The 18,592-nt window shown below is 39.6% G+C and overlaps 8 protein-coding genes across 8 annotated transcripts; 4 read left to right on the forward strand and 4 right to left on the reverse strand. All coding sequences in view use genetic code 12, as the record gives it.

Annotated features, from left to right (window-relative positions):
- Positions 1-1,481: 1,481 nt before the first annotated feature.
- Positions 1,482-1,769, forward strand: KGF56_001987 (uncharacterized protein; the record flags this gene model as incomplete). Its single annotated transcript, XM_049323168.1, has 1 exon — positions 1,482-1,769. One exon carries the CDS (start codon positions 1,482-1,484, stop codon positions 1,767-1,769), a length of 288 nt encoding a protein of 95 aa, XP_049180955.1.
- An 835-nt stretch (positions 1,770-2,604) lies between these two features.
- Positions 2,605-4,773, forward strand: KGF56_001988 (uncharacterized protein; the record flags this gene model as incomplete). The annotated part of the gene is made up of 1 exon (XM_049323169.1): positions 2,605-4,773. One exon carries the CDS (start codon positions 2,605-2,607, stop codon positions 4,771-4,773), a length of 2,169 nt encoding a protein of 722 aa, XP_049180956.1.
- Positions 4,774-4,832: 59 nt separating this feature from the next.
- RUB1 (NEDD8 family protein) lies at positions 4,833-5,063 on the reverse strand (the record flags this gene model as incomplete). Its single annotated transcript, XM_049323170.1, has 1 exon — positions 4,833-5,063. One exon carries the CDS (start codon positions 5,061-5,063, stop codon positions 4,833-4,835), a length of 231 nt encoding a protein of 76 aa, XP_049180957.1.
- Positions 5,064-5,357: 294 nt separating this feature from the next.
- KGF56_001990 (S-adenosylmethionine-dependent methyltransferase) lies at positions 5,358-6,023 on the forward strand (the record flags this gene model as incomplete). The annotated part of the gene is made up of 1 exon (XM_049323171.1): positions 5,358-6,023. The coding sequence occupies one exon, from the start codon at positions 5,358-5,360 to the stop codon at positions 6,021-6,023; it is 666 nt and encodes a 221-aa protein (XP_049180958.1).
- A 25-nt stretch (positions 6,024-6,048) lies between these two features.
- KGF56_001991 (uncharacterized protein) lies at positions 6,049-6,481 on the reverse strand (the record flags this gene model as incomplete). The annotated part of the gene is made up of 2 exons (XM_049323172.1): positions 6,049-6,268; positions 6,444-6,481. The coding sequence occupies 2 exons, from the start codon at positions 6,479-6,481 to the stop codon at positions 6,049-6,051; spliced, it is 258 nt and encodes an 85-aa protein (XP_049180959.1).
- A 154-nt stretch (positions 6,482-6,635) lies between these two features.
- Positions 6,636-8,273, forward strand: KGF56_001992 (mRNA splicing protein; the record flags this gene model as incomplete). Its single annotated transcript, XM_049323173.1, has 1 exon — positions 6,636-8,273. The coding sequence occupies one exon, from the start codon at positions 6,636-6,638 to the stop codon at positions 8,271-8,273; it is 1,638 nt and encodes a 545-aa protein (XP_049180960.1).
- Positions 8,274-8,477: 204 nt separating this feature from the next.
- Positions 8,478-11,630, reverse strand: KGF56_001993 (cleavage polyadenylation factor subunit; the record flags this gene model as incomplete). Its single annotated transcript, XM_049323174.1, has 1 exon — positions 8,478-11,630. One exon carries the CDS (start codon positions 11,628-11,630, stop codon positions 8,478-8,480), a length of 3,153 nt encoding a protein of 1,050 aa, XP_049180961.1.
- A 778-nt stretch (positions 11,631-12,408) lies between these two features.
- Positions 12,409-17,184, reverse strand: KGF56_001994 (uncharacterized protein; the record flags this gene model as incomplete). Its single annotated transcript, XM_049323176.1, has 1 exon — positions 12,409-17,184. The coding sequence occupies one exon, from the start codon at positions 17,182-17,184 to the stop codon at positions 12,409-12,411; it is 4,776 nt and encodes a 1,591-aa protein (XP_049180962.1).
- Positions 17,185-18,592: the final 1,408 nt, after the last annotated feature.

Raw genomic sequence — 18,592 nt, forward strand, 5'->3', positions numbered from 1 at the left:
GTCAAATTTATTTAATATAGCTTACTTATAAGAGATGCTTAATGAGTTAAAAAAGAAAGTAATAGATTTTTTTAAACTATATAGAAAGCTCATCGCTCTGTGCCTAGATCTCGCCCCAGATGGAAAGAAAAAAAAAGAAATATAGGCCAAGCCGCCGTTTGGAATTACACTATCGAGCAGAGCGAGATAGTGGAGCACCACACTAGCCACTAGAGCACTACATTACACTAGCCACTAGAGCACCACACTAACCATTAGAGCACAAACACTAGCTACATCCTCTTTTGGAAAGCAAGCACAGCAACACAAATCACAAATCGTATATGGATTGTAGTGGATTCATAATTAATATATACTTTATGCTAAATAGATATATAGTATATTTTATGCTAAGTCGGTGGCAGCTCGTCAGTGTTGCTCCACTATCTCGCTCTGCTCGATAGTATCGCTAGTCAGAAAAAGTAGTTTGGGTCGTATATTTCCGAATCCAAGGCTGCACTTTGATAAGAATACAAGCTTTGTAATTTATATAGGTGTCCATATATATATATATCTATTTAATTGATATGATATCACGTGGCATTTATTGAATAATAGGACAAGTGGCGAATTATTTCGTAGCTGCATCCTCTTTTGGAAAGCAAGCGCATATTTAAAATAGGATAGTACTGTAGTAGCGCAGCAGCATATTAAAATAGTAGTATTGTAGTAGCGCAGCAACACGTTAAAATAGCATAGTATTGTAGTAGCGCAACTAATAGTATCCACAGTTTAATTCGTATATCCTCACCTTTTCCATTAGGTAAGGATATATATATATAATGTGGCGTTTGTTTGTGGTTTATGGGAGATTTTTTCTTTTTTTTTTTTTTTTTTTTAGTGAGCAATGCAATAGCTGGTGATGAGGGTCAATGCAATAACGATAATTGCAATGACTTTGAAATTCTCTTCATAATTGAACCTTTCAGTTGGATCGAATTCAAAGTTATTGAATATTCGATTATCGTTGTCGCTTATGAATTGACGATATATGGTAAAACTCTGTATATAGCTTATTATTTTGTACTTTTTAATAACGAGAATTATTAGAATAGTTATTAAAAGAGCTAACGGTAGAGGAATATCATTCTTGTTGACCCATATAGGAGGACTTGATTTCCTAGCTAGAAAGGTCATTGTATCATGTAATAGAGAGAAAACACAGGAAAGATGGCTTTGAACAATACTTTGCCGCCGTTTATTTACCAATCGTCTTCAAGTGGGGTGGAGGCGAGGGTGAACTTGATTTGGTCTATATGGGACAATGTAAACTTCTTACATCTCGAACCAGTGTCGTAAATACAATTTGCGACAAAGTTTTTTTTTCGCCGCGACATTTACCTTTTTTAAACGCACCAATGAAAAATTGCAAAATGATGAATGGTATTCAACCAAGTATAGAAAGGTTTGTATAAGAAGTTTGCAAGAAAAGATACAGGAAAATGCAGCCATATTCGAGATTTGGTGGGACTAGAAGGTGCTTTTACGAGTTTCAGCTTTTGGTGAATTGTCATACGTCGGCGGATGTGAAATCAAAAAAACAGTGTTTACCAGCATTTGACGATTATAATGAGTGTCTACATGGATTGAAAGAACGTTCAAAGGCAAGAACTATGGCAGAACAGTTGGCTGAAAATGAAAAGTCGGGTAAAGGTATAACTGCTAATGAGTTGTATAAGAAGGGAAATCAGATATACGAGAATTTGAATTTGGTGAGTGAAACCAAGTAGAAAGAGAAGGATGTGACACTATCGAGCGAAGCGACACTATTGAGCAACATTGACCACCACTATTGAGCAACATTGACCACCGACACTATTGAGCAACATTGACCACCGACACTATTGAGCAACATTGACCACCGACACTATTGAGCAACATTGACCACCGACACTATTGAGCAACATTGACCACCGACACTATTGAGCAACATTGACCACCGACACTATTGAGCAACATTGACCACCAACACTATTGAGCAACATTGACTACCAACACTATTGAGCAACATTGACCACCAACACTATCTCGCTCTGCTCGATAGTGGAGCAACATTGACCACCAACACTATCTCACTTTGCTCGATAGTGGAGCGCTGCCAGGTGTCCATGTAAAAGAGTACAGCAACAAAAGAGTAGAGCAGAATATCAATATATAGAGAAGGAAGAGATGTCAATGGAAAGAGGACTATTCCTGAATGATAGCGGTTTCAGATTGAGGGGTTTTAGCTTGCAATTCTAGAAAAGTAACGTCTTGTAGCCGACCAAATTTGTACATTAAAAGATGAGCAATTGGCAATAAGCAATTAATACTGAGCGACTTGGTACTATTGTTTTATATTTGTAGGTCATCTCTAGAATACTGGTATCACTCTATCAACGGCCTCACTATCAACGGCCTCACTCTATCAACGGCCTCACTCTATCAACGGCATCACTCTATCAACGGCCTCACTCTATCAACGGCATCGCAGTGGATTATGCGAACCCAAAAAAAAAAAATACATTTTAATGATAAGAATAGTAGGTAAAGAGAAGTTGTATTGGTGTGTATCCCTCTCCCACGATGGATGCTGGCGGCCAGATAACGAGTAAGAGAATTCTAGACGATGCTTTTAACAGTTCTAACAAGATCTCGTCATTTCGACCGAAACAGACTATCCAAGATCTAGAAGAGTTATATTCTTATCAACAAGCAAAGAGGAAAGAATTTGAACAACAACTAAATAAAAATAGACTCAATTTCGGGCAATGGCTAAGGTATGCAAAGTGGGAATTAGAACATAACCATGACTTTGCAAGGGTGCGATCAATAATGGAACGAGCTTTGGATGTAAATGTAGAACATATCCCATTTTGGACTCATTATATACAATTGGAGTTGATACACAAGAATATTAACCATGCACGGAACTTGTTGCAACGAGCGACAACTACCCTACCAAATGTTGATAAATTGTGGTTTTTATATGTGCAAACAGAAGAGATGTTGAAAAATTACCAAATGGTAAGAATTGTGTTTGAAAAATGGTTAAAATGGCCCCCAAATGAAACTACTTGGGAAGCATATGCTAATTTTGAAGCCAGGTACGAAGAAACTGAAAATGTAAGGCGAATCTACCAGAGGTACCTTGCTGAATATCCAAGGTGCCAAGTGTGGCTAAAATGGGTAGATTATGAGTTGCAGAACAATCCCTCTGATATTGCGCAGATACGAGCAGTTTTCGAAGCTGCAATTGATTTCGTTTGCAAAACTCCTGGTGCTATTGTTGATGACGATGAGTTTTTTCCAAAGCTTGTAGCTCTGTGGTTAGCTTGGGAGTTGAGGTGTCAAGAGTTGGAAAGAGTTAAGGCAATACATGAGTTACTCTTGGATAGTAATCGATTCAAATATTCTTCAAAAGTGAAAAAGGCATTGCTAACTGCTATTAGCGAGATTGAGAATGTTGTTGGTGATAAGAAATCGATAGAATCAAGTATAATTCAGAAGAGAAGGATTAAATATGAGGAGGATATTGAAATAGATCCTACAAATTATGATTCCTGGTGGTCGTACATTAGCATAGTAGTACTGCAGGGTGAAAGTGAAAGTGAAAGTGAAACTGAACGTGAAAGCCGAGAGAAACTAAGAGAAATTTTTGACAAATCAACATTGTACCCTCCAACGGATGCTTGGAAAAATGACAAATGGAGAAAATATATAATGATCTGGGTAAGGTATGCTTTTTGGGAAGAGTTTGACAATAGTGACATTGAAGCGGCGAGAGCAGTTTGGAATTCTTGTTTAAAGATTATGCTGCAAAAATCATTCATTTCAGGTAAAGTATGGATTGGACTTGCCGAGTTTGAATTGAGAAACAACTCGGAGAATGGTTTGAGTAAGGCACGGAAGGTATTAGGAAGAGCCTTGGGACAAATGAACCAATGTGGTCCCAAAATGAACATTTTAAAGTACTACATCAAGTTGGAGAAGAGACTTTGCGAATGGGATCGAGTGCGTCTTATTTATCAAAAGTGGTTAGAACTTTGTTTTTTGTTTAGGATACCTTGCAATGATGTTGTTAAACAGTTGCTTCTGTTTGAAACTTTTCTTGACGAGGAAGGGAGATGCGAAGCGTTAATGGAGGTTTTGGTTGATCTATGCGTAAAAGAAAAGGATGTTATCGAAAGCCGTGATGATAGAGCTGAGATTATCGAGATGGCAATTGAATTTTTCACTGAGGCGTTGAAGTATGACAAGGTTCGAGATATTTACAAGTCAATGGTGGATACAGAACCAACAGCACATAATTGGATAAATTTGGCTTTATTTGAGTCTACGATTCCAACAACAGACCAATTGGAACAACTCTTAGAGGACACCACGGGGCAGTTTGAGATTAGTGTTGGTCGCGAACAAATTGAAAACACCAGGTCTGTTTACAAGAAAGCAGTGCTCTATTTCAGAAAACACCATGACCAAGAAAATCAAAAGTTGGTTCTTGAGTCCTGGAGAGAGTATGAGGAAGCAAACGGGGATGATGAAAGCATCGCCGCAATTAGCTCCAAGTTACCAAAAAGAGTCAAAAAGAGGAAAACAGTGAATGGCATTGAAGAAGAATATTATGAGTTGGTATTCCCCCCCGAAGATGAAGAAGAAGAAGAAGAAAAAGAAGAATCCAACCCACCAGTTGTACCTCCTTCGATCAACAAGTTTTTGGCAAATGCCAGAAAGTGGGCAGAAACCAAAAAATGAGTGTCGCTAGTGTCGATAGTGTCGGTTTCGTTTATATCTTGTGCATTTCCTATACATATTTATCCACCTCTCAAAGTCAATACCAAATGCAAAGACGCGCCGGCTTGGATACCTGATTCTTGTACAGTTCTATCATCATCTAATTGCGAGCCATTAAAAATCAATCGCTGTTGCGCCGGTGAAATACCTTCCTTCTCTTCCATCATTTCTTTTATTCTAATAATCTTATCCTGTGGTTCAATGTCCATCACGATATCTCTTCCTGTCAATGTTTTGACTCTCACCTGCATTTTTGACAAAACACTAAGAAGAACTAAAGCAGATGTTGGCAATCACAACAACAACGTACAACCACTTACAGAAAAGTAGAACCAAACAGAAAGGCCAATAAGAGATTGGTTATAAGTGTTATTCTATATTTGATTTGGCGCTTAATGATTTTTTTTCGTCATCATCATCTCAGAAAGTGAAAAACATACAAAGGAAAGCATACCGGGGGAAGGCATACGAGAGAAAGCATACCGGGGGAAGGCATACGAGAGAAAGCATACGAGAGAAAGCATACCGGGGGATTTCTTTTTTGGATGTTTCTGACACCAATTGTCAAGGATGTTGATTATGATAAGGTATATGAGCCATCTGAGGACTCTTTTTGTTTCCTAGACTGTTTTGAAGATCAAAAGGAATTTTTGGAAGAAAGACTTGGGAAGAAGGTAACGCCATTATTAGTTGAAATAGGTACTGGATCGGGAATAATTACAACTTTTTTATTACAAAACATTTTACCAGATGCTGTATATATGGCTACAGATGTCAATCCCAGTGCATGCACTTCGGTATTGAACACCGTTCGACTAAATTGTCCACAACGAGCTTGTTTAGTCGATTCTTTACGAATGAGTTTAGTTTCGGGTGTGCGCCGAAATTTGGTGGATGTTCTTGTTTTCAACCCGCCCTATGTGCCTGCAACAGAGGTTCCGAAATACCTGCAAAAAGGCGATGACGACTCCAATTGGTTGGACTTGGCATTATTGGGGGGTAAAGATGGGATGATAACGACATGGCAAGTGTTGAACGACCTTGAAGAAATATTGAGTTCTCGCGGGGTAGCCTATATATTATTCTGTGCAAGAAACAAGCCCGAAAACGTCGCAGAGGAGATGAGACTGAGGGGGTGGCGGGTTGACATTGTTTTCAAGAGAAAGGCTGGCTGGGAGGTGCTAAGCATTTTAAGATTTATCAAGGTATAAGAGTATCAGGGAGATAGAGCCATGCTCAAAATCTCATATCATATATAGACTTCCGCGACGACACTATTGACACTATCGACACTATCGAGCGAAGCGAGATAGTGTCTCCACCTGCACTATCAACACTATCGACATTGTCTCCACCTGCACTATCGACATTGTCTCCACTGGCACTATCGACATTGTCTCCACTGGCACTATCGACATTGTCTCCACTGGCACTATCGACATTGTCTCCACTGGCACTATCGACAATGTCTCCACCAATATACTACTCATGATACTGATACACCTCTACTCAACTACACCTCTACACCTCTACTCAACTACACCTCTACACCCTAACCTCTACACCTCCACACCTCTACACCCTAACCTCTACACCCTAACCTCTACACCTCCACACCCTAACCTCTACACCTCCACACCCTAACCTCTACACCTCCGTATTTTAACATACAACTCGTACTCCTTTTGTAAAGAGCCTAATTGATGTTTCTCATCGCAAATAAAAAAGAATTGAACAAACAAAAAATTGAAAAATTGATAAACCAGTATACTTGTAAGAAGAAGGTAAGCTCTCGACATTTCACTCTAACTAGTGGTATATCTATGTCCACCAGAGGAAGATTGAACCGTTTTGATGACTCTGGTCATAGTTCATCTGGTACTGCGTCATCCCCGGTGCATGCTAAACAGACGAGATGGACAGGCAAGGCAACTAGGTTTAAGCATTTTGGACCGGTGCAATTGGATACAATTATAACGGGACATTTGACCCAAGAACAACTTGATGCGTACCAACAGCTATTTAGAATACAGGAGATATCATACTACTTGCGTGTTTCTCAGCAAGAGCATAAACCGATTATAGACCTCCTACCGTCCTCACATGTTGAGGCAAAGGGTGCTGGCGTAGAGTACAGGAGAGAGCCATCACCACCGCCCAAATACGATAATCAAGGTAACCGAATAAACACACGAGAGCAGAGAGTACGGGAGGCGCTCGAGAAGGAGAGACACGAGTTGGTTGAATTGGCCGCAGGGACCATAAAAAATTTTCTAGCTCCAACGGATTATAGAAAGCCTTCTAAAACTTTTGAAAAATTGTACATACCAGTAAAGGACTATCCTGAAATCAACTTTGTTGGATTCTTGATTGGCCCAAGAGGTAGAACATTGAATAGGCTTCAAGAGGAGTCCGGGGCTCGTCTTCAAATACGAGGAAAAGGATCGGTTAAGGAAGGTAAATCTACTCAAGCAGCAATAGAAGACAAATCTTCAGCGGCTGCAGATTCTGTAGAAGATGACCTCCATGTCTTGATTACCGCTGATTCTCAGCACAAGATTGCCAAAGCAGTCAAGTTGGCTAATGAGGTTATCGAGAAGTTGATTACATCTCCCGAGGGGCAGAATGAGCTAAAGAGAGAACAGTTGAAAGAATTGGCCGTGTTGAATGGTACATTACGAGAAACCAAACCATTTGATCCAGAAGCCTACCAGAGGCGACAACAGAGGGCTTTTGATATAACAAGGATTGTATGTAAAAGATGTGGCAGAATCGGCCATTATGCAAGAGATTGTAATCAAAACCAAAATTATGGTAATGATCATACAAACAATGCCAAAAACGAAACTGATAGCTACACACCACAATCCAGATCTATCGCTTCCTCTTCAGAACGAGTAAATAAGAAACCAAGAACAGAGCTTCCACTACCTCCATGGCAAAACCAGTATCATTATCAGCAAACTGCAACGGGCACACCAAATTTGCCCAGCTCTTATGTTAATGGTCCTCCACCATTGAACTACCAATCTCGACACCCTCCTCCTGCTCATCCTCCTGCTCATGCTCATCCTCCTGCTCATCCTCCTGCTCATGCTCATCCTCCTGCTCATGCTTATGCTCATGCTCATGCTCACTCACCACCTCCACCTCCGCCACCACCTTCTATTAATGCTCATGCAACACCTCCACCCCCGCCTCCTCCTGCTCATTCCAACGCACTACCCCCACCCCCACCTCCTTCACAACCACCACCATCATCGGGACGAATACTCTCAAACCCAAAACAAGCAAACCTTTCGCCCTCCTTGGGTTTCAATGCCAGAGCTACACCCCCATCAACTTCTGCTCCATCGGTGCCTCCACCGCCTCAGCCGCCTCAGCCGCCCCAACCTCCACAACCTCCACAACCTCCAAATCGAAACCAGCCACCGCCACCACCTCCTCCTCCACGGAAATAAAACAAATGCTACATCACCTTACGTGGGATATATATATATATATGTAGCCTTTTATAAAGAAGTAGAAGAAGAACTTAATTTTTGCGGTGTTGATGCAACAACAAAATCAATAGAGGAAACTCTTACTGTAAGATTGCTGATTCCAACGCCACACAGTGCATTGTTACTCGTAATAACTTTATAGTACATGCTCTCTAACCTACTCTAAACATAAGCCAACATTTCCCTGATACATTCCTTCACTCGATAATACAAAGGTCCAACATTTCCATCAATGACAATATCACCCGCTCCATTATCATCATCTCCTTCCCCACCGCCGCCTGACCCCAAGTATGTGATTTTACGAATTGCCAATGTGCCGTTAACCACTAAAGTTCCCTCGCATTTGAATTCAACTTGTAATGGTTGATTTTGAAAAGGTGTATTGTATGAGATTAGTTTCTTTCTCAAGTCGGGTAATCGAATATCACCAATGGCCAACTTCGGCGTTGCATTTTCAATCATAGATTTCAATTTCGGATTTGTGATCTTGTCGAGTACAGTGGTTGATTTTGTGGTTGAAGCTGATGAGTTTATTGGTTTCAATGAAAATTGAGTATTTGAATTTATGAAGTCGGATACTTTCCTTCTTCTTTTCAGCGATGATGATGATTCAGCCGGTGGTAAATTGGTGACCTCTAATTCACCATACACTTTGGCTACTCTATAATCATCTCCAATTTTTTGCCATTTCAAATTTGTCACTAGTTGATCATCGAGATTGATTTCAAAATTATTCAATTCAATGGCGTTATCATCATCACCATCCTCGTCACCACTACCACTACGACGTGAATCTACACCAATCTTTATTGGCTTGTCTGAGTATGCCACTAGCACATTCATCTTACCACTTCCAGAACCTCTAGAGTAAGCACTCGATAATCCATCACGCACGGAGGCAAGAGACAAATACCTAGACGAATTAAAAAGTTGTCTTTTGGTATGTTCCATGGCCTGTTCGCTTTGCTGTTGTTGAAAAAATTTCTCCACTTGAATAACACCGCGATTGGAATTGTCCCCTTCTTCAGTTGGTTCGGTGACTCTCGAGTCAGGTAACAAGATCAAGTTGTAAGGTTTCAAAGCTTGAATGATAATACCCAAAGAACGCAAATCAACTGTCCCGGACAAATCCACATATGCCAATCCACATCTAATTTTCAATTGTGTTCTAGAATTAGGTAGAGATTCCACTGGAATTCTCTTGAGTGGTTTAGATAAAGTATCTAAGTATTTGTGCAATAATTGTTGATTGACTTGTTCTTGAGGCGTGAGTTTATTACCAGCAGCAGCAGCAGCAGCAGCATGCTTGTTGTTATTATTATTATTATTATTATTGTTGTTCTTTCTATCACCCCTATCACCATCGCTTCCATCACCTTGTTGCCTTTTGCCTCTTTGTTTCTTTTCGTCAAATTTTCTCTTGCCTTCCATAATAATTTTACTATTGGAAACTTCGTCTTTCTTGGTGAAATCATTGACATCAATGATTTGTCCATAATCATCAAATTTCATACGAGATGCAATTGTTTGGGGGAAATATGGAAACATAGCTTGACGAGGTTTAAACTTATGCGTGATTCTTATATCAATAGGTAAATGTTTTTCAAGGCTTTGTTTTATATGATCCATAATAAAAGCCTCGTGTTGAATAAGCTCGTCAACCTGTTCAACCGTAGGTGGTTTACCATCAATTCTCTTTTCCTTCTCCACTTGTTTATCGAAAATCTCACCCACTCGTTTACCGCTCGGGAAAAGTCCTACTTTTCCATTTTTACCACTCCTTTTCCCATTTTTCTTTCTTTCCTTTTCATTCTCATCGTCGTATTCCTCGTCCTCATCATCCTCATCATCCTCATCAGAGGAATCGTCGGCATCAATATTATCTGTGTTTAACAAATTTTGAATCTTTTGATCTCTCACTTTTGTAATCAACTTTTCTTTCCTCTTTGCCGTTATTTCGTTTTGAAAATCAACCAACTCCTTGCCAGTAAGCTCTTCTTCCAAGGTCCACTTGTCCACTTGAATAATTTCGTCTACAGGCACAGCAACGCCATCGGTGATTTTCCCTGTTTTCTGCTTGGCCAAAGTAGCCCAACTGTTATACAATTCGTTACTTATACCACCATCGCCAGATGACGATGACGAGGAAGAAAAAGATGATAATGATGATGACGGTTTTTCAGTCAATATTACTGTTGTTTTTTCATCATTACATAAATACAGAAACACTTTACTTGAAAGATCTCCATCTCTTAAATCCTCACCCAGACAAAAAATAATCTTGGGTCCCATCATTGACATTAATTCCTGTGGATCCAATAACAAGTCAACTTTATTGGGATTAAACGGGAGTGTATAATCCATAGTACTATTAAGCGACCTATGGAAATTCAGTGACATCCAATCTAGTAAACCTGAGGCATAGCTTAAAACTTTTGTACCAGAATAAGACAAGAAATAAACCGGGATCGGAGCACCTTTCAAGTGCTCATCAACTAAATGAAACAATTCGAGAAATCTACCGGAGATGGACGTGGGTATTATAGCAGCGCCACCATTTGCAAGCGTGGCATCCACCACCTGTAAAAATTTATCACACCGCTTTTTATGTGACATTGAAGATCCGAGATCTGTTGCCGTAATGAAAGCAGTGGGTCGTAACAACAGAACATGAGGATTGCCCGATTGAGAATTAATGAAATTGGCGCTATTTAGTAATGAGTCCCTCGAATGGTTCCATGATGGCGCATAAATCACGCGGTCTATTCTCTTTACTATTAGCCAAAACGTGCCCCCTAGCGAGTGGCCCGAGTTATACGGAGTTAAAGTTATATCACCATGATCACCACTGCTACCACCTAAAGTGACATTTTGCAAATACTTTACAATCTTAAACTTGTCAAACCAATTATCAATATCGTCTAGCTCAATGAGCGAGGTAAGCAAAGGCCCTAGTATTCCTCGGGATCTGTAATACTCAACAGTGGAGATTCTACCCAACTGATTCACCGGCAAGGTTGAGTAAACAGGGATTGTCAGCATAAGCTTAGGATAAAAGACACATAACAAGATATACCCACTGATAAATTCGCTAGTCGAATGAGATAAAATTATTGCATTGAGTTGCTTCAAATGAGGTTCAATGACCTTGACTAATTTCTCGAGATGGGAACCAACATCACTGCAATCACCATCACCACCACCGTTCCATGAAGGGTCAGCCAAAATTTGATGATGCTTATCAAATGTTAAAAGCGACGCCCTAAACGAATACCCATTCTCCTCCGATGTCAACAAAGAGAATGTGAACATTTGCTAAGCTAAAAAGAAACAACAACTGGTGAATCATACAAATGTTGAAATCAAACATGGCAAAGTTTTTGCTATCAAATTTCAGTGTCGCAAAATCGAGATGTGTCGCAAAATGCCAGGATCGAAAAAGACACTACAATGGTAATAACCGTATCATAATGAGTGATGTTGGTACTATAATGAGTAATAATTGTATCATAATGAGTAATAATTGTATCATAATGAGTAATAATTGTATCATAATGAGTAAATTTATACAAGTATATAATGTAATTCTGTGAATCTAATAACAAGTTGAAGAAATGAATAAATACTACGCCTCGGTTCAATTAATTGAATCAGTTCCAGACTAAAAGCTGGCGACACTGTCGTAGCGACTAATGACACTAGTGACACTATCTTCTCTATCGATAGTGTCGGTGACAGCTAGTGTGCTCTACTATCGAGCGAAGCGAGATGGTGTCGGTGACAGCTGGTGTGCTCCGCTATCTCGCTCCGCTCGATAGTGTCGCTCGATAGTATCAGTGACAGCTAGTGTGCTGCGCTATCTCGCTCTGCTCGATAGTGTCGCTCGATAGTATCAGTGACAGCTAGTGTGCTCCGCTATCTCGCTCTGCTCGATAGTGTCGCTCGATAGTATCAGTGACAGCTAGTGTGCTCCGCTATCTCGCTCTGCTCGATAGTGTCGCTCGATAGTATCAGTGACAGCTGGTGTGCTCCGCTATCTCGCTCTGCTCGATAGTGTCGCGCCTCCTCCTCCTCCTCCTCCTCCATTAGTTTATTCACGAATTATGCTCATACTGTTTCTTGTATGATATTCCATTAAAGTTTCTGCTTGTGTTAAACCGGGAACGGCATGAGTAGTGCTTATTCTCTCTAAAGAATTTCTTGCCGTATGATACTCCCCCTTTTGAATCATTTCTTCCCTCAACACTTCCAACGGTATTTGCTTATGGAACTGGTCACTAATTGTGTTTTTCCGTAATCTTTTCTGCATCGAATTCTTTCTTGAACGAGGAGTACTAACATTGAGAGAACCAGCGCGACGTCGGATTGTGTTAAATGTTCGCTCAAGCTTATTTTCAGAATCATGCTTTTGCTCCTTATATTCATTTTCCATCTTCTCAAATAACTCAGGATCGGTTTTAACAATCTCGCATAATAATCTATGCCTCTCAACATCATCCGCGTCCGTGGGATCATATCCAACTGGATAATCATCGTATTTACCCTGTCTCACTTGCTCTCGAATAATGTCGATATCAGTTGGATGAAAATTTGTTCCTAAAAAGTCAAATGTGAATCTCGGCAATAAACATGCAATAACTCCAATGAATATGCAACACCAAATAGCCAACGTGCCTAGAGTCTGTGCACCACCACGGTAAAACTCACCTGAATAATGACCACCCGCACTCCATACACCTGTCCAAAAGAAAAGCACAAGGATCGACAAGGCATTAATCAATAAGGATAGCCAATCCCATCTGTATTGCTGTAACAAAACATAAAGATTACAAGAAGTCACAGCAATACTCACAGCAGCCACCCCCATCAAAAAACGATGGTCGATTGTCATACCCTGCGGATTCTGAAATGCTTTATACATCAATAAATAAGGAAACCAAAATGATATAACCGATTGATATAACCCATCAAACATATACCAAACAAATTTATACTGGGACCAGTCCTTACCTAAAATGCCACTAATGTACAATTGTGGCACTAAAAGTGACAACGTGTCACTAACATCTTGATCTAATACAGCCAATACAATAACCGGTAACGAGGTGAATGCCAAATTATAAAACATAAGATACGTGTACTCGTAAAGGTAAGAACCATCAAAATTATTGTAAATTCCATACCAAAAACAAGTAAATGTAAAAACAACATTTTTGTAAAAAAAACATGGTATCATCTCAGCTAATCTCTTGTAATCCCAACGACCATGCACCAAAAGCAATCTGGTGAGATACCTGAATTGTCCAATTGCATAGTCAGATGACATCACAGCTTGACGACCTTCCTTTCCGGCTATACCCACTCCAACATTTGCAGCTTGAATCATAGCAACATCATTTGCACCATCTCCAATAGCCAACGTCATTACTTTCAAAGTGTTCTTCACCGTCTTGACGACTTCGGCCTTTTGAGCGGGTGACACTCGACAACACAAGACAGATTTACATTGCTTACCCAAAAGCAAAAATTTTTCCCTTATTAATCTAACCGATTCATTTGGATGGTCATCCAAGTTCTGGAAAATAAGGTTTAATGCGGCACCATCAATGATTAACGCAAAACGAGAATTTGGAGTAGAATGGTCATTTTTGGCCCTTTTGACTAAACGACGAATCTTTTCTGGAGTCAGCACATCTAGTTGGAAATTTTCTTGTAGATACTTTGAAATTTCGTCATTTAGGAAATCGACGCTTTCGGGTTGTGCTTCATCTGGTCGAACGACAAGTAGTTTCATCTCATTTTCCAACAAGTTACAAGAGAAACCAATATTTATTGCAGTTTCAATTCGGTCACCAGTCAAAACCCACAATTTAATACCAGCTTGACCTAATATCGATATGGATTGAGGAACACCTGATTGTAATTGATCTTCAATTGCAGTACCTCCCAAAAGAACCAAATTGTTTTCAATTTCATTCTCCAATTGCTCAATCAATACATCCCTATCTTCGTCAATCGATGCATTCGCCTCATTGTACCTTTTGGACCAGTTGTTATACCATGCAGGATTCAATCTTCGTTCAGCAATACACAAAGTTCTCAAACCCTCGTTGGCATAATCTTCCAAATATAAAGCGGTTTTACTAACAACAGGATGTGGGTTTTTTGTAGGATCTAACCTTTGGAAAATTACATTATCTGCACCTTTGGTGAGCAAAATGATTTCATCTTGGGGTGTTTTGACAACGCAAGACATCTTCTTTCTTGCTGATGTAAATGGTATAACATCCAAAAGTTTAAATTCCTTTTCTTTACCATAAACGTCAAGGACTAAAGAGTTTCTCAATCTTTCTTTGAAAACAATCCCCATATCCCTAGCCACCGAGACCAAAGCTGCTTCGTCGGGTGACTCGGCTTTAAAGTCACGTAATGTTGGGTCTGACGCGTTTTCTTCAGTAACAACGGTGTGACATAACGCCAAGGCAAGCATGAATTTTTCATTGGCTTCTTTCTGTCCATCAGTATCACCACCAAAAGGACTCTCGCTAGACTTGATACTAGAGCTAGAGCTAGTCGCAGTGTCAGCACCAGCACCAGCACCAGTGCCAGCACTAGAGCTAGAGCCAGGAGCTAGAAACGTATCCCTAGCATATTGGCTTGAAACAAATGAGATATTTTCCTCACGAAGTTGATCGTTGTGTGAATATTCTTGCAAGATCTTCAACATCTCATCCTTATCCTGAGCAATTTTGATTTTCCATTTATTTGCTTTATCAATTACATCAATTCCTCTTCTCTTATCGAGTCCTTGCTTTGCTTCTGTGTACGCCAATCCATAAGATTTCCCATTTATAGTACATTTCCTAAACTCCATTACATTTCGAGTTAAAGTGCCCGTTTTATCGCTGAATACGAATTCAATTTGTCCCAAATCGTCTGAAATATTCCAACTTTTTGGCACGCACGGGAAATCCAAAGGAGCATAGTACATTTTAACATCCGAATGGATGAAAAACGCTTGAATAGTTTTGATAATTTCAATGGAAATGTAAAGTGAAATAGGAATCAATGATTGGTAAATAATCAAGTTGACGAAAAATGCAATGACTCCGTTGACTGCTGGAGTAGATCCATATGGTTTCCCATCAAAAAACACTCTTGAGTTATCATCAGCTCGGTAATATACACCGTTAATAACACCTGAAACAAAGGATATTATGAATACCAAAAGGAAATTGATAACCACTGACAAGTTCAATTCTCGAGCGATACGTGATTTTTTAGTTGGAGTGATACCAGCATTAAGCATGATTTTGGTTTCTTCACCTGTATAAACAACAAGACCCACCACCCATTTGGTATTTCTCAAAGTTGTACCTCTCAATAATACATTCTCTGGAGTAATTGCTTCTTTTTCATCTTCATTTACCAAATTGCCTTCTCCATCATAATTCTCGTAATGTATTGTTCCTTTAAAAGTGTACAAATGTGGATTTGGAGCATCACATTCCACCCAAAACTTAGTATCGCTCAAGTCATCAGAATGTTTGAGATTATTGTTACCACCACATTTCAAAGCTTTCCTTTGCTTCAAGTTTGTTTCACCATCGAGATTTTTCGTCTCAATGTAGCAATTACCTTCGAGGTCCGATGAGGAGATAATTATGACATCAGCAGGAACTTCTTCATTTGCTCTAATTCTTATCATATCACCAATGTGAACATCTTTCCAGCATCTATTTTTGAAATTTGCTCTACTCATTTCTGCATTGTGGCTGTTTTCTTCTTTGAGCTTAGGATTGAGTAGTGAGTTGGGTAGAGCTTTTGTTGTTGATGATGATGCGTGAAATGATCTTCTCGGCTGATATTGATTTGATTTCCTCCTTTGCGACTGCATACTTCTCCTTGGAGATTGCATACTATACCTAGGATGATCTGAGTGTAAGGTATAATCAGAAACAACCGTGCTTACTCTACGCAAGGCCAAGTCGTTTTGGTAATTTTGTTCCTCGATATACATTTGCTTTTGTCGCTTGCTTCCGCAAATGTATATGCAACTCTTTTTAACACCTTTGAAAAATTTCCATGTACCTCGAGTACAAGCCTTTTTAAACCTCCTCCATGGACCAACTATATCTGACTCGACGTTGGGGTTTTTAACTCCTTGCATCAAATGTATAGGACTATTATTCAACTCCGCGTCTAAGATTACCCTTCTGTAATCTTCAAAAGCGTCTTTAGCTGCCGTTATACAAACAATCACAATTAACGGAACAGCGGCCAAACCAGGTGACGGGACACCAAATATTTGAAATGCACCCAATATGACAATCAACAAGAAGTAAAAATTTGCCAAATTTGTAAATTGATAAATTAGATTTTTGGGCAAAAATGATATCGGCGTGTACTTTGTAGTTCTGATCTTATTCCTGGGGTATTCTATAATGGGGTGCCCCTGATCGTCTTGCATACTTTGGGGCAACTCGTAGTTGAAAAATATTGTTCTTGGTATGCGATCGTAAATCTCTTGCATATACTGCGGTCTATCAGCTAAACTATGGAGAAAAAGCCATCGCTGTATTCTAGCCTTGAAAGTTGGCGGTTTAGCATGCAACAAATCCTGAGCCGTGGCCCTTTTCGAGTGCTTTGATGCTGTACCATTGCTACTGCTACTGCCACTGCCACTGCCACTGCCACTGCCACTGCCACTACCGCCGGCACCCCTGCCACTATAATTGTTAGTGGTACCACCGTCTTGAGAACCAGTAGTAGACGAGTTAATCTCCTTGGAATCGTCCTTTAAATATACCAATGACGTTTGGTTATTCTTGAAAATACCTTCGTCTTCATGATGAAAATCTGACATAATTGTCCAATACAAATAAAAACAAACCGCTCAAGATGCAACTGAATCTCAATGCAAAAGTATCTTGTTTTTGTTAGCTCAGCCCTCGTGTAATCCTGCTATTCTTTGCTACTTACCCCCCCTTTATTTCTATCCTATTGGTATTATTACTTTCAAAACCTTCTCCGTGCGGTATTTTTATATTTTTCTTTGCTCTTGCTTTAATTAGCCGGAGAGATTACGGCGAGAAAAGAAGGTCGGATTGGTACGGAAAAATGGTAGCTATGGCGGTAGAAATGGGTCGGCCGAGATGGGGAAAAATAAAAAAAGGATCAAACAAAAGACCAGAGATGAAGTAGATATGATACTATTGTTGTTGTCCTCTTGTCCTCTTGAATATCTTTTGACCAAATTTCGTATCATCCACTTGGAATGGTTGAAAGTGTGAATTTCTAGTCAACAAAAGTTAGAGTGAAAAGAAGTTTATTATTTGACGATGCAAGGTGGAAAAAGGGGATACAAAGGTAAGGTATAAAAAGGGGATACGCGGCTATCTTTTGCCTCCACCAGTTGGCTTTGAATTCATTATCAGAAAAGCCAATGAGTATATTATCAGAAAAGCCAATGAGTATCTACTGCAAGAGTATCTACTGCTAATGAGTTACCTGCATTTGATTATAACACGTGGCAAGCCTCATTTTAGACTCTGATATAAAAATGCATAATTCGGCCGGGGTGGGAAAATCGGCGATTATGCAAAAGGATCTGATTAGATCTTATAGTGTTGTTGCGGTTGTGTACTACTCAAAATTTATCCGAGAGTAATTTGTTTTCTTGAGGTACACTAGGGAGCGTAGCGAGCTAGTGGAGCAGTATGCAATCAAACCCGTGTGTCTTGTGGACAAGCAAGGATTAGAGCTTGAAGAGCCAAAATAGGTTTGCCGTGACTAGTCAATAGCCAAACTCAAATCAGTATTAAACACTAGCCTACTGATAAACAGCATCCTACAAATTAATAGCATCTTAGAGCTACCTATCCCGGCCTTCTATATTGTACACTATTCTACAGAGTTAATTTGGTCGACAAACAACATATTGAACCAGTTATAGTTGACAAAAACTCCAATTGGGCTTCTCCTTTCTCAAGGAAAAGACCAATTAGATAATACTTGTCAGACAGCCACATATACCCACCTAAATCCAATTTCCTCACAGAGGCATAAAGCAAATAGGTAAAGATCATTGCTCCTTCACATCCTTTAAAGAAAAAAAAGAACGATTTACAAGGCTAAAATAATTAGATAACTAGATTATAAAAAAATCATAGTTAAGCAAAAACTTGTATTTCTCACTTTGAGGGTATATGGGTAATCATAACTCATCAACCAAGTTGGATTCAGTGGCTCTTTTGAAGAGTCAAAGAGGGACG

Source organism: Candida oxycetoniae (assembly GCF_023343755.2).
Source record: "Candida oxycetoniae strain CBS 10844 chromosome Unknown scaffold72, whole genome shotgun sequence".
NCBI lineage: Eukaryota > Fungi > Ascomycota > Pichiomycetes > Serinales > Debaryomycetaceae > Lodderomyces > Lodderomyces oxycetoniae.